Consider the following 16017-nt stretch of genomic DNA (forward strand, 5'->3'; position numbering starts at 1 on the left):
GAATTATTCCCCGCTATCTGCCTTTGCTGCGCTCTGGGTCCATTGCTCTTTACCCTAATAAGTTGCTTTATTTCTTTGTGGCTAAACTTACCATCCCAGCATGGCTACGCATCATTGAAATATGTCCATCTCTCAAAGGACTTGGCTACCAAAAAACGCTCTAAGGTGTTTTTTCGGTCATGATTCTAAAACTATACCAAAGGACTGACCAGCGCTGAGTGCTGGTCCTCCAGCGGCTTGCCTTGGAGCAAGCCTGCTCAAACTTGCCGCAATCCGGGTCTCAGAGGCCTAAACAGTCACATGGGAACAGTCCGTTGAGTCCCACTGCCCCTCACCCCAAAGATCCATCCACGGCTTCTGCCATGCTTTTGTTTCCTTTTCAGTGACTTCAGTGTTCTCAGCCTGTAGCCTGGTTTCTCTCTGGCTCTGCTGCCTGTGTGTGGTCTTTGAGACTAATTCTTATTTTACACTTTTTCTAGTGAATGATACTAATGTTCAGTTTTTGGACCAAGATGATGATGACGATCCCGACACAGAACTGTACCTCACGCAGCCCTTTGCCTGTGGGACGGCATTTGCTGTCAGTGTCCTGGACTCTCTCATGAGCGCGGTGAGTCATCCTGCTCCTTCCTCCCTGCACCTCCAACTTCGGAGGCCCAGGGCTAGAGTTGGGAGCTATGGTGGGGAGCACAACTCGAAGAAATTTGTACCCTGGAAGGGGATACTGACATTAATCAGACCATCCTACAAGTAAACATTTGGTTATCAGTGCCTCAAAGTTCAAGGAAGGCAAGGAGAGCTGTGAGGTAATATAGGTGAGCCCCTGACCTGGTTCTGGACTAAGAAAGAGTCCCCAAGGAAATAATATATTTTGTCCTAGGATCTGAGCCACAGAGAAGGGAGATATTCTGGGGAAGGTTAGACCTGCAGGACTTCAAAACCTATTTTCACCTTTTTGGTCTTTTTCTTAAGAGTAATGATGAAACATTGAAGGGTTTTGGTTAGAGAGTGATGTAAGCCGTTTCATATTTTTAGGAGGCTGCCTTGCCAGTGTGTGGGTGGGGGTGGCTCAGAGATGAACGATGGCTACAGGAAGTCTATCGTGGCTCAGAGTAGAGCCAGTAGCATGGAGGGAGGTGGACAGATTTCAGTGGTATTTGTCAATAAAATTAACAGGACTTGGGAAAACACTGGACATTAGCAGAAGGTGGAGAGGACAGAGGGTCAAGGGTAACTCCTAGGTCATAGAAGCTGACATCCTGGGGAGGAGATGAGGCCTGGGGAGGCCAGGCTGGTTCTTTTCTGCAGGGAGGTAGGGAATTGGTGACAGAAGAAAGGAAGGCGAGCTGGCCAAGGGATTAAGTGCACCTTTGATTCTTTTCTAGCTTGATGTGCATCGAACAATCTAGCCAGGGATGTTTTCCCCCCACTTTTAATACTACAAAACAAATAACAATTAAAAAATAGATCCCAACTTAATGGAACTATCTTTCACTGCAAAAGGCAAAAGCAGACATTTGGAATGAGTCATAACCCGGGTATTGTGAAGTGTTCCCCCCCGAGGGCCTTTCTTTATTACGTAGAAAAGCCTCTTTATTTTGGAGTTCTGGACTTCACAACTTATGAAAATGCAGGCATAGGCTGGATCGAAACTGACCTTTGAAGAATCCATGAAAAAGAGTTTTGTTGAACACATTAAAATCATAAACAGAACTCAGAGAGTTTTTATACACATACATTTCTTAAAGTGCTTAGGAAGGTTATTCTCCTGCATGTGTTAAACCACTGATATGCTAATTATGCACTATTCTCATCTATTCATTAAAGCTAATCCCAGAAGGACCTCTATTTGAGGAAAGAAAAAACATAAAGCTTTTTAAGACTAATTTAGGTTATTCTATATTCCTGAATGTGGTCCAACTGTAAACGTATCTTAGTTAGAAATAGGAATTATGGATTTAAAAATAATTGTGAAACTACGTTCATCTGAATTAGGGTTGACTGGGCATCACGCCATACGATGGCTTCCCAAGCCAACAAGGAGATAAAATGGTCCCTAGAGAAGGGGACTTTTGGTTTCCCTGGGCTCATAACCCTTCTGAGAGCCTGATGACACTACGGCTACCTTTTCTACCTGCTAGTGATACTGAGCCAGAGGGAATGATAGAAGCTAAGGATATGCTTAGGATATCACCCCCCATTCTGTGTCATGGGCTTTGTGGTTTCCAAACCACTTTCAAGTAGATTTTGTAATCCATCTCTTTAGAAATTTCATTTTAATTCGGATCGTAATTAGAGAGATTTCAGAAGACTGTTCTCACTAGGAGGTGATTAAAATGTTTTCAGTAAAACTTTCTGAAATTTTTCTTCCAGAACCACAAAATACTGACTTATCCAGTAAAAATTTTTAAAAATCCAAATTTATAAAATTCGTTCTGTTTCTACATATCAGACACTGTCTGTGTTCCTAGCAGGACTGGTTGTATCATTTGCAAGGCCACTTTTTCATGATTATTAAGAATTTCAAGATGGCAATAGCAGAGTATTCTACCAAGTGAGAGATTCTGTGGGGTGTAGACCCTGAGTGACTACGTGGGCTGAACACCCACGAAGCCAGCCCTGGTTCCAAGGAATACAACTGGCTGAAGCACCAGGGAACTTTCTCTCCACTCCCATGGGGCATAGTGTGGCCCTGGGGTGATGGTGGGACACATCTGGATTTGAACTGCACGGCTGTCCCTCACATTACAAAGGAGTCAGTTCTTGGAAATCCAGATGAGAAATCAAAGTGAATTAGTTTGAAATTTGTTTTTAAAAGCCCATCTCTAATCTTCTTTTAAATACAAACAGAACTGTTTGGGAGAGGATAGTTGGGGCATAGCTATCATCTGAGAGCAGCATCTGTTTTGCATTCTAGCCTAGGACAAAAGGGTGTCAGGAATCCAGTAACCATCATTGTATTTATCAGCAGCGGCACCACGTGTAAGAAGCCTAGAGCTGAGCAAGGCACTCCAGTTACATTGTCAAATCTGGTGGACAATAAGTTTAAGTGTTGAAGTCAGATGTATTTCACTAGCCCACTGATAATAACTTTTCACATCATTTATCCGAATCATCAAATTATTCAAGATCTTGTTTTCATGGCTAAGGATGAATGAGCTCCATTGCGTAGTGTTGAATTGGGTCGGGTTCAACAGGCCTGATTGGATCTAGAACTTTTGATAAAAGGTTACCTGTGATGTCTCTGTGTCTCATCTCACCCTAACTTATGACAAAGCAGATTAGCCAAGTACCAACATAGTTACTAGAGGGAACACAATGGGTTGGCGGGAGCGGGAGTATAAACTGAGAAACTGAGACTCCTGCAAACAGCAGGAGCCAGAGGTAAGCTTCCATCAGAGGCATCCACCTATAAGCAACATCACACTGATCTCCTCAGATGCCAGTGATCTTTTTCTAGCATTCTTCCCCAAATTGCCATTTAATCATGTGTGTGAACATCGTCCTTCATAACTCAACTCCTGCTGCTCACTGCTTCATTTGTTAAAAGAGTGTTTTGATTCTTCACAGTCATTCTTGCACTAGTAGGAATGTTACAAAAATGGCCTTATGGCTTTATCCTTCAAATTGACAGCAGAAATACATGATGAGAAGCAATCATTATGCTTATGGACATATGCCTCAAACATCAAATATAGAAATATTTTTTTCCAGAGTTGGTGCCCATAGCACAGTGGTTATGGTACCAGCCATATACACTGAGACTGGCAGGTTCAAAGTCAGCCCAGACCAGCTAAACAGCAATGACAACTGCAACAAAAAATAGCTGGGTGTTGTGGCAGGTGCCTGTACTCCCAGCTACTTGGGAGGCTGAGGCAAGGGAATTGCTTAAACCCAAGAATTTCAGGTTGCTGTGAGCTGTGACTCCGTGGCAGTCCACTGAGGGCAACATAGACTCTGTCTCAAGAAAAAAAAAGAGAGAAATATATTTTTCCAAATGATAGCAGCTTATTGTCCACACACACATATACACACAATAAAAGGAATTTTTAGAGCTGAAAATCATATGTAAGTGTTACAATTTCTTTTCCATCCAGCCATCACTTCCTCTTAACTTCAATCCTAAATTCTATCTGAACCCTGGAAAGAGAATATTAGACATGGACTCAGGAGGCAGTCAGCTTGGATGCAGATCTCAGCCCCACCATTTACTTGCTGTGTAATCTTAACCTCTTCTTGCCTCAGTTTTCTCATATTTAAAATGGGAACAAAAATAGTATGTACCTCATACGGCTGTCAAGATAGGTAAATAGGTAAAAGTTGATTAGTGCAGTACTTAGCACATGACAAGCTCCCTATGTATTTATTGTTGTTGTTGCTCATAATCAGTCCATACATTAGACACTTACTAAATGCCAGGCATTATTCCCCATGCTGGTGACTCAACAGTAAAGAAGAAAGATAAGGACCCTGCTCTTGTGTTATATAAACTTTCCTTGTAGTAGGCTAAGAGACTATAGTGATGTAAAATGACTAAGTTACAATGTCACATGAGGACAGTTGATTTGAAGAATGTGAAATGGTTTGAATGGGTGTTAGAGACCTGGTTTAGCTTTGCTGGTCAGAATAAAGCGTTTCAGCAGGTAATACTGAATTTGACACCAAAAGGAAAAAAGAAAAACAAAACCAGAAGGAGGGAGTACCTGGCGGGGGGACATTGGCTGGCTTTGCAGACAAAGGTGAAAAGTGGTAAGAGCTGGGTTCTGTGTGCCTGAGAGAGCAGCTGAAGGCTGTCGTGGTTGGACTGTAGTTGATAGTAGAGAGGGAGGTACAACAAGCAATCAGAGAGGCAAGGCCAAGTCCACACTGTGAGTGTCCCAAGTATAAGGGCCATGCCCAGTCAAGTTCTAGGTCTGGGAGTTACACACTTGGTTAGAGGGTGCCCCTTCTTCTACATATCACCAGCATCCTCATAATGCCACTTTTTCCCATGTATGCTGATGTGGAGGGTAAAGCCATCACTAGCTTTATTCCTGAAGTGAAACCCTTGACTATTTTCTGTCTAACACCCCATCCCAACGGACTTATTTTAGGAGAAGAAAGGAAGAGAAACAGAACAATATGTTGGCAAGAGTACCCAGCTTGATACCTTGTTTCTTAAACATGACTTAGGATAGAAGTTTCAAAACAGTGGTTTGCACACTGCATCCGGCTCACACACAACTTCTACATTTCTGAAAGTTTTTGTTTTTAAATTGAATTTGTTACCAATATTTTAAAATTATAAGATTTCATGTAAAATATAGGTATCCGGTTTCTTTTCAGAAGGAGTCAGAAGGTAGATTCTCAGATTCACACAAAGCAACAATTGGCTAGAACTGAGCAGCTGTTCCCTTTAGCCACAGTCTACACTACTCCCTATTACATCCCACCAGGCCTGCCTCATTCATGTCCCTTCCCTGTCTTACACCATTTCACTGATCCAGGCTTACCAACCTCCTCCTTCCCTCTGCCTCTGATTTGATGTGCTTGCGTTATAATGTCTGTGGTCAGACCGTATCCTTTGCCTCCTGGTCATTCACTTGTCCTCTGCATTGGAAAGCTATGTATGTGATACCCATTTTCTTGGAGCCTTTGACTTTTCTTAAACAAATCATCATTATTGAAGGAGCAGTGAGAAGCCACCCACCACTAAGGAGGACAAACAAGGGCATCCTGCTGTAAGAGCTAAGGAGTCCCAATGGACACAGTTGGTAGTGTTGCCATTTTTTTTTCCAGAAAATAGGATTTTTGTGAATTTTCAGGTTTTCAGGGTCTACCTAATCTGGAAAAGGAAGGGAAGAGCACACCCTAATAGTAACAGTGTTAAGAGAAAGAGCAGAGAAAAGGAAAGGCCCCCTTTGCACTTTGTCCTAGTGCATAGGACATCTGAGATGTATTGTAGGCACAACAGGGAACACCATCCTATGGAGACACGCCTCCAGTAACCAGAGAGAGATTCTGACATGAGAAAATTATGCCAGCTATGTACTTGCTCTGTCCACTGTACCACAATGCCCAAGGAAGGGTTTGCATGTCCAGTGAAGTAATATTCTCATAACAAAGACGATGACCAGGAGGAGAGATGCCGGACAGCAAACTAAGACTTGGAGCTCCTGGTCTTGGCTCGCCAGCAGCCCTCACGTGTCTTTTCTACCATCTGGGGCTCAGTTGGGTCCAACTGTTAAATGGGACTTCTATTGGCAACCCTGTAGGGTAATAAGGTAAGGGCAAGGGTATATGAAATCTTTCACAGAGAAGACACGTATTAAGATCATATGTGACTACAAAGAAATCAATTCATTTTATATAAGTATGTAGATATACAGTAGAACCTCCTCTATAGTTGACCACCTCTTTACATGGACCACCTCCTTAAGTTGACCTAATTTTCATAGACTGGACATACACCATATGTACACTAGGTAGATCTACTTCCTTATGTTGACCACCTCCGTATGTTGACCAGTTTGTTATAGTCCCTTGGGTAGTCAACTTATAGAGGTTCTGCTATATATATATGTGTGTGTGTATGCATATACATTCTCCCTCTCGCACACACAGCTCTTAAAGTCATGAGATTTGGGAACTAAGTGTGTGGCTGAGTCAGGAGTATCCACAAGAATTGTTTCTGTGTTCTCATCTCTAATTACAGAGAGCTGGACTCTCTTTGTCAGAAATGACCTTATGTTAGTAAGAGTAGAGGGTGTGACCATCTGGAAAATAGGTCCACATGATTTACTGTCTTCACTGGTCTTTTATTAAGGACCAACCCCACAAACTGACTTTATGGAGAGGACCAAGCTGTCTATCAGGCCAGGCTAACCTAGTGCCATGACCCTCTTCCATACATTCCACTAAGAGCACCCATTTCAGCAGCTCACAGGGAGAAGGGTGGTTCTCGGGCTGTCCCAAAGCAGAGAAGATAGCAGTAGTGACAGAGTAGAAGTGGTTTGTCCTTCTGGTCTCCAGAACATGCTACTGCTGTCACAGCAAGCCAGGCAGGTCTGGGAGAGGTTAAAAAAATCTAGTCATTCTCATCCCTCATGAAAGAGAAATACTAAAAATAAAAATCTACACCAGGAAAACTAGCAAATATAAAAAATGGCAGCTATGACATGGAAAATGACAATTTTAGAGCAATTATAAACGAAAGGCAGAGAGCCATTAAAGTTAAGGCAATGTTATTAAAAGATGTGTTAATTTTCAGTTAAATTTTCTATAAAAGACCAATTAGTTTAAAAGGCTTGACAGCATTAACTGTGAAACATAAGCTCCGGTAATTATACTTTAAAAAAATAGAAAGGGGAAGATGAGCCAGGGTGCTGGAGTCGCATGCGCAGAGGAGCCCGGGCAGAGCGGGCTAGATGGCGCTGCCGGCTCAGATTTCCCTGTGGCAATTCCTGGTCCCTTCCCTGGCGTTTCCTGCTCTCCTCAATGCCTCTTTATAGGACCTGAGAATCATCAAACTTTAGAGGCCAGCGGGGTCACACATGTGATCTGGGCCAGCTCTCTGTTGTCAGAATGAGAAAAGAGTCACAGGGAGAGGGAATTTTCTAAATTGGTCACATCGCTGGCTGATGGTTCTTTTCATAAGCTACCACCAGTTATCGAGTACTCATTGTCTATTGGAAGTTACTTAGATTCTCCCACTAAACACTAATCTGTGTGTTGTTTTATTTTTCACTTTTTCATTCCTCTTGTATGGGCAAAGAGCCCACGGCATAGACAAGTTAGGCCACTTTTCCATTGTTGTGACTATCGAATGGCAAAGCAGGGGTGAAAAGCCGTGCTAGCTGGGCGGGGAAGTATGTGCTTGTAACCAGGGGCCATGGTGCCCTACTCAGAAGAAAAACTTTCCTGGCTAGATGTAGAACCCTGACTGTGGCAGTGGGAAGAGGGATTCCCCTATTCCTTAGACGTACCCAGGTCTCCCAATTCCAGTCACTGAACAGGACCCCAACTCAGTTCTCTTAGGCTCCCTGATGCCTGTGTGCCCCAGGAACAGCCATCAGGAAGGCCTCTGCCCGAAGCCTCCCTTCCAGGGCTGGGGGTTCTATACCAGAGCCCTGCAGGAGGCTTCTAGCACTGTGTCATGAACAAGGGTGGTGGTGAGGCATGGAGAGACTGGCAGTACGGGAACCGAGGTGGCAGAGGATGGCACCTGCATAGGACAATCCTCCCTTTGAAATTTTGTAGTTTTTCAATTCTAGCATTTCTGTTAACCCAGAAAAAAGAATTGTGCCTTATTGATCATATGAGCTGTAGAGCGGTTTCCTCTAGCTGGCACATCCTTAAGGGGAATAGTCTTTGATAACTGGCCTCTGGTTTGCCCCAGGATGCTGAAACAGCCTGCTATGCAGAAAGCCCTGGAGTAGGCTTAATGGCAGACTGCAGAAAGCTCTGTGACCAGCCTGCCCCCATCACATAAAGAAACTGGTGGCTCAGTAAGGCCACCTTGACACCCTTTTCCAAGGAAGATATTTTCTTCTTTCCACCAAATTATTCAGATCCCAGAGGGACCTTGCTATATGCTCAAAGCCTACCAATATGAGATGCTCCAACTACTTATCCGGATCTGAATATTGGGGCATCAAAGCAGGAGCCAGAGTGTTGCTGGAGGACAGATATCATAATCCTCAGTCATCACAGACTTAGCTGCCTATGGCTCTGCTCCTGCATGACTGCATGGAAAAATCAAGGAGAACCATCTGGGACGCAGCACCAGCCCAGAGAGCAGAGGACCCAGAGGGCAGAGGTGGGGGCGTCCCATAGTTGTTCAGGCACCTATGAGTCCTGTGACTGACTTTGAAATTATACTTGTTTTGGGCAATTTTCCAAGGGATCTACTCTTTGAATTGCACACAATTCACCCTAAACCAAGACCCAGGGATTAGTATGTTCTCAATAAATGTCAGTGACTGATTGATCAACAAGATTATGCGGTTTCAGTATAACTGATGTCAACACAGAAGTAGAAACGTGTTAGGGTCAAATCCTAAAGATTCGTCAATACCATAACCTCCCAAGTTGACTTCCAGACTTCTATCACTGCAATAGAGAATTTGTAGTGTTCTCTTTTAAGGAAACATGGATTGTATTTTCCTTCAAAAAATTATTTATCCTGCCTGAGGAAAATTCGGAAAGCACAGAAACATGTAACGGAAGAAAGAAAAGGAAGAAACTTACAAAGACCATGTCAACATAAAAAGAAAGCATATAAGGAAGGAAATGTAAATATAAATGACTCACGTTCCCTACTTCAAGGATAGGCATGGTTAATGTTTTGGTGTAGTTGCTTCTAAGTGGACAGATAACTATGGCAGCAGCCCCCATCCCCTGGGCCACAGGGTGGAACTGGCCTATGACCTCTTAGGAACCAGGTCACACAGCAGGAGGTGAGTGGCAGGCAGAAGAGAGACATTTCACCTGTATTTACAGCTGCGCCCCATCGCTTGCATCACCACCTGAGTTGCAGCACCTGTCACATCAGCGTCAGCGTTAGACTCTCACAGGAGCCGAACCCTCCCATAAACCGCACGTGTGAAGATCTAGGTTGCACACTCCTTATGAGCATCCAGGGCCTTCCCTGCCCCCACCCGGTGGAAAAATTATCTTCCATGACACCAGTCCCTGGTGCCAAAAAGATTGGGGACCACTGAACGATAGAATCATCCGGTTTTATATCTTAGTTATTCTTTCCCTTTTAGTTCATATTTTATCCAGAGAATATTTTATCATGTCATATTATTGGAGGTCATGATTTGCAAAGTCATCATATGGCCTTAGGAGACTTCATCCCACGATGGGCCAGAATCTATATAACTATCACCCTATGGTTGGGCATTAAGATTTTTTCCATTTTTCTTATATATTAATAACTAATGTAATAAATGTTATGGTACATGAATCTTTGAAAAAGTGAGAACTCATTACTGGTTTTTAACAAAGATGAAAGTATTACCAATTTATCCCTAAGAAACAATGGTACCAATTCACACTTTAGTCACTACTGAGTAAATGCCCTCTCATGCACTCTGGTGGGCACTCATTGTCATTTTCCCAAGAAAGTCTTTTAATTATGTTTATGATAGTTTTGAAGCATTTTAATTTTTAATTTCTATATAATCATGTGAATGCACATATTTTTATGAAGCTATTTGTAGCTACATTTTTTGGCTTTTAAATATTTTATAAAGTTTACTTTTTATTTATTTATTTTTTTCCGAGTCTCTCTCTGTCTCCCTGGATAAAATGCAGTTGTGTCATAGCTCACAACAACCTCGAACTGCTAGGCCCAAGTGATCCTCTTGCATCAGCCTCCTGTGTAGCTGGGGTAACAGGAACCCATCACAATGCCCAGATAATTTTTCTACTTTAAGAAGAGCCTGAGTCTTGCTTATGTTCAGACTGGTCTAATACTCCTAAGCTCAAGGGATCCTCCTCCCACCTCAGCCTCACAGAGTGCTAGGATTACAGGCATGAGCCTTTGCACCTGGCCCTAGGTTGACTTTCTTTTTTAGAAATTTAAAATAAATGTATTTTCACAGCAGAAAATGTACAAATAAATAATATTATAGAAAAAAACAATCAAATTTCTATGACCCAGTAAAATTTTTGTTAACTATTTATTTTTATACAAATATAAATATATCTATCTGTTCAGGTGTGCTTTTTTTTTTTTGGCCATGGCTGGGTTTGAACCCACCACCTCTGGCATATGGGGCTGGCGCCCTACTCCTTTGAGCCACAGGTGCCGCCCCCAGGTATGCATTTTTAACATGAGTTTTGAATGATAGTGTTTTTTGGATCCTGCTTTTTAAAAAACATGTTAATATTATATAATTATTGCCATGTCATTAAATATTCTCAGAATACATAATATTAATGTCCTACAATCAAGTCATGCATGTATATTATTCTTTAATCATTACCATATTGTTGAAAATTTTTTCCAGATAGCTGGCTTTCTTAAAATCATTTATGGAATAAACATTCCTTCTTCATCATGTCTGGTGCTTTCCTTATCATATTAAGGAATGGATCAATAAACTATTTTTATAAAGGGTCATATGGTAAGTATTTTAGGTTTTTGAGAGCTATACCACCTCAGTCACCACAACTCAAGTCCAAGTCAGACACAGATGATATGTGTACAAGGAGGCTTGTCTGGGTCCCAACAAAACTTTGTTTTTAAGAAATGGTTGGTAGGGCCAGGTTACCAACTTTCACATCCTAATACTAATAATAGTCTTAAAACTACTAGACTGTAGTTCTCATGAATCCATTCTGATTAATCAGTCTTTTAATTTTTAATATTTTCTACACTGTTTAGTTAGGAAGCCTTTAAAATTTACTATAATACCTAGGAGAACAATATTGTAAGACTTTTTCCAGAAGAAATTTAGCCTAATTGTATTATGTTTGGGAAAAAAATTAAATTCAAGCCTGTAATTAAGCACATATCCAATTTAAACTTTTTACTAAATGACATTAAATGTCCTGTTTACTTGTTAAAGAGCGTGGAATTTCACTTTTGGCCCTAATAATCTTTTCTTTTTCTTTGAAGATGATTATTACTTTGCTTTTTGTTTAAAAACAATAGCTAGTCTCCTTATTTATATCCAGAGACAGTTGGCACTGAAGAGAACTTCCAGAATAGCAGTGTGAATTCTCTTACACTTCTGATGCTATATTCTCCTAATGTGTAATTTCATTTGTCTTTTTTTTCAGTTATATTTGTTATAGGTCTATTTTTTTTCAAGGAATTATTTCTTGGATTTAGCAGTTCACTAAATATGTTCTTGCTGTTTCATAAATTAATGCTTTATTATTTCATCCTTTTCTTAAATAAAAGGTAATTTGTTTAATGTTTAGTTTTATTTATTGTAATTCTTTTGTATTTAATATAATAGCAATAGCATTTAAGGTTCTGAATTTGTCTCTATAACTTTGGCCTCAAACCATGACATTTTTATATGCCATTCTCAATTTTTAAATACGTTGTATGTTTGATTTCCATCTTGACTTAGCAATGATTTTAAGAAGAAATTTTAAATTTCAGGATATTTACTTTTGTCTCTGCTACATCATATTTAGTTTTTTATAGGTAGGTTGGACAGCTTATACTTTGTTATGTGTATTCAGAATTGATGCTTTTGCCCATTGGTTGTTATTTATAATTATTGTTACAAAGTTTAGCAAAAATCGACTAAACCAAACTTATTAAATCATTGAGATTCTTTTTTGGTCTATTTGACCTCTGCCAGCTAAACACCCAATGGGGATGTTTCCTGTATTACTCTCGGTCCAGATTTATTGTAATAACATGCTAATTAGTTTTGCTTTCTACATATAAGTTATAGCTTTATTGTAAATTTTAATTTTCAGTATAAAGTTAACTTACCTAAAGTAATATTTTAAATTTTTCCCTTGAAACATACATTGCTATACTTTTTTTCCCTGTTTGTCTTTTGTAACAATATCAGGATTTGATAATGATTTTGGTTTCTGAACAAGTCTGAGCATCTTTGCCATTTTATACAATTATTTAGCTCATTTATGTTTAGTTATGTAAATACTATGCTACAATCTTTCATTATGCTTTTTATATGCCTCTATAATATTTGTATCTTTGCCCAACCTTTGGTATATGGACTATATTTTGTATGCTTATTTTATCTAGTGGTGTAAACTTTCCATTCTATTTTTAACGCTAGTTAGGTGTTACCAGTCATTCTATAAATATACTTGAAGCTACCTTAGTATTATTACCTAGAAAAATTTAGTAGCTCTTGATTCCTCCCTATATACAGCCAATCTTACATTTCTCCTCTTCTCTATCTCATTTCTCTGACTTCCAAAAATAAGTTTATAATACTACTTGAAAAGCTATTTTATATCATATATTTTTCTTTCAATAACTGACTTTGACATTTCCATTTAGTTTTATAATAATATTTTTGAAAGTTTTTAAAAATTCCATGTTTTAACATATCTTGCCAATATTTTTAAGTCAAATTTGCTCCTATCTTAGTTATTAAAAGTTTAAAATTATCTTAAGGAAGTTGATATTTGTGTTTGAGTATTTTTCAAATAAATTAAAATTAAAAACTAGTTAAGTATTCAAAGATTTAAAAATATTTCAATTGCCTTTACAGATGATTGGAAATTTAGCTGCATGTAGAATTCTTGGCACGAATGTATCATTTCAGAACTCCATTGACATTCCTTTTATATTTTCTAGAGAAACTTCAAGCTAGCCTGATTTTGTACTTTCTTTTTCTTACTGCATTATTTTAGGTCATTTTAATTCTCCGTTTAATGTTTTTAAGTTAAATATTCACCTAGGATAAGTCTAGGTGTTAGTCACATTTGCTTGGTGAGACCTTCTGGTCTCATCCTAGGATCACATTCTGGCTCAGGACAGGGGTTTTGGTTTGTTTGCTGGTTTTACATGCTTGAATTTTGTTTAAAACTTTAACTTGTGAACATATACTATTTATCATGTTGACCTCTGTTGCCTTTTTGTCAATATCAACCAGTATTCTCATTTGGAGAAAAAAAAAGAAAGAAAATCTCTATACCTTAAAAATTGTAGAACTTCCTAGTTTTACTACCTCATCACTGTGTGTGTGTCTGTGTGTGTGTGTGTGTGTTGTGTGCACGCATGTGTGTGAGAGAGATTTCCAATTCTCCTTAGTGCTTCTTGGATAAAACAGTTGGCTATTGCAAATTTAATTACTTTTTAACCATTTCTTTTTTTCCCAGTCTTTAATGAGATATAATTAACGTACCATGAGACTCACCCATTTAAAGTGAACAATTCAATGGTGGTTCACAGACATGTGCAACCATCACTCCAGTCAATTTTAGAACATTTTTATTTTATCAAAAAGAAACATCATACTTTTTAGCTCTTCTCCTTTCTCCTACAACACTATCCACCCCTAGCTCTCAGCAACCACTATTCTACTCCTTATCTCTGTAGGTTTGCCTCTTCTGGACATTTCATATAAATCGAATCTCACTTAATATCATGTATTCAAAAACTTCATTCCTTTTTATGGCCAAATAATACTCATTTCATGGATATAATATATTTTGTTTATGCATGCATTAGTCGATGGACATTTGGGTTATTTCTACCTTTTGGCTATTAAGAATAATGCTTCTATAATCATCTGTGTACAAGTTTTTGTGTGAACACCTTATTAAATTTATGATTTGCAAACACATCTCATTCTGTAGATTTTTTTTCACTTTCTTGATAGTATCCTTCAATGCACAAAATTTTTTATTTCTTAGGAAGTACAATTAATCTCTTTTCCTTTGGTAGCTTATGTTTCTGGTATCATATTTAAGAAACTGTTGTCATATTAAAAGTCATAAAGATTTATTTCTAAGCATTTTATAGTTTTAGCTTTTACATATACGTCTTTGCTCCATTTTAAGTTAAATTTTGCATAGGGTGTGAGGTTCCAACTTTGTGTTTTTGAATATGGGTACCTAGTTACAATAATATTTGTTTAAGAGAATATATTCTTTCTCCCCTGAATGGTTTTGACATCCTCACTTAAAATCAGTTGACCATAGCTATATGAGTTCAATAGATTCTTAGTTCTATCCCCCTGGTCTATGTCTATCCCTATGTCAGTAGCAAGCTATCTGGATTACTGTGGTCTTATAGTATGTTTTAAAGTCAGGAAGTGTAAGTACTCCAACTTCATTCTTCTTTAAGATTGCTTTAGTTTTTTTGGGTCGCTTGCATTTTCATATGAATTTTAGAATTGGCTTTTCCATTTCTGCAGAAAAATGGTCTTTGGGATTTTAGACATTAAATCTGGACATTGTTTGAAGTGGTATTTCATCTTAATTATTAAGTCTTCCTATCCATGAACATGGATGTCCTTTTATTTTATTTATGTTTTAAAAAATTTTTAGTAATATTTTATAGTGTTCAGTATACCCATCTTATATTTCCTTGGATAAATTTATTCCGAAGTATTTTACGTTTTGATGCTATCCTAAGTAGAATTGTTTTATTGATTTCCTTCTCTGACTTTTCCTTGCAAATATAAAATTGAATTTTTATGTTGATTTTGTATCTTGCAATCTTGCTCAGCTCATTTACTACGTGGAATGATGTTTTACTGGATTCTTTAGGGTTTTCTACATACAAGATCATGCTGTCTGTGAATGGATATAGTTTTACTTCTTCCTTTTCAGTAGGAATTCCTTTTATGTCTTTCTAGCCCTGGCTGGAATCTCCAGTACAATATTGAATAGAAGTTGTGAGAACAGATTTCCTATATTTTTTGTTTGTTTGTTTGTTTGTTTGTTTCTGATTTTAAAGGGAAAGCATCCTGTCTTTCATTGTTAAGTTTTCTGTGGGTTTTTTATAGATGACTTTTATCAGCTTGAGGAAGTTCTTTTCCCCCCCCAGTTTTTGCTAAGTGTGTTTATTAGAAAAGGCATTGGATTCTTTTAACTATTTCTTGTATCCATGTGAATGTCAATATATGTATTACATTAACAAAGACTTGGGGGTGGTGCCTGTAGCTCAAGGAGTAGGGTCCCAGTCCCATATACTGAGGGTGGCGGGTTCGAACCTGGCCCCGGCCAAAAAAACTGCAATAACAACAACAAAAAAAGAAAGAAAGAGAGAAAGAGAGAAAGAGAGAAAGAAGGAAAGAAGGAAAGAAGGAAAGAAAGAAAGAAAGAAAGAAAGAAAGAAAGAAAGAAAGAAAGAGAAAAAACAAAGATTTGGATAAGTGTAAAAGTCAATTTCGTATTATTTTAATTTTTACTTCTTTTTATAGCTAATCTATATTTTAAAAATATTTTTATTCCAAAGCAAATGCTTCATAATTCTTTTTCTTTCATTTCTTCCAGTAACTATTTAACTAGCCAGAAGTCTACTTTTCCTTTATACCTTAAAAAATATTTATATTGGCTTTTTTCCCACTCTTTATATTT

General features: G+C 38.6%; 1 protein-coding gene across 7 annotated transcripts in view; it reads left to right on the plus strand.

Annotated features, from left to right (window-relative positions):
• Positions 1–16017, plus strand: part of KCNMA1 (potassium calcium-activated channel subfamily M alpha 1) — a 762000-nt gene that overhangs the window by 730443 nt on the left and 15540 nt on the right. For all 7 annotated transcript variants that reach the window (XM_023509577.1, XM_023509576.1, XM_012801412.2 and 4 more), the window contains one exon: positions 480–610. In XM_023509577.1, the coding sequence (XP_023365345.1) occupies positions 480–610 (131 nt within the window). The remainder of the gene's footprint in view (positions 1–479; positions 611–16017) is intronic.

Source organism: Otolemur garnettii, unplaced genomic scaffold (genome assembly GCF_000181295.1).
Source record: "Otolemur garnettii isolate 467f Iridium unplaced genomic scaffold, OtoGar3 scaffold00008, whole genome shotgun sequence".
Classification (NCBI taxonomy): domain Eukaryota; kingdom Metazoa; phylum Chordata; class Mammalia; order Primates; family Galagidae; genus Otolemur; species Otolemur garnettii.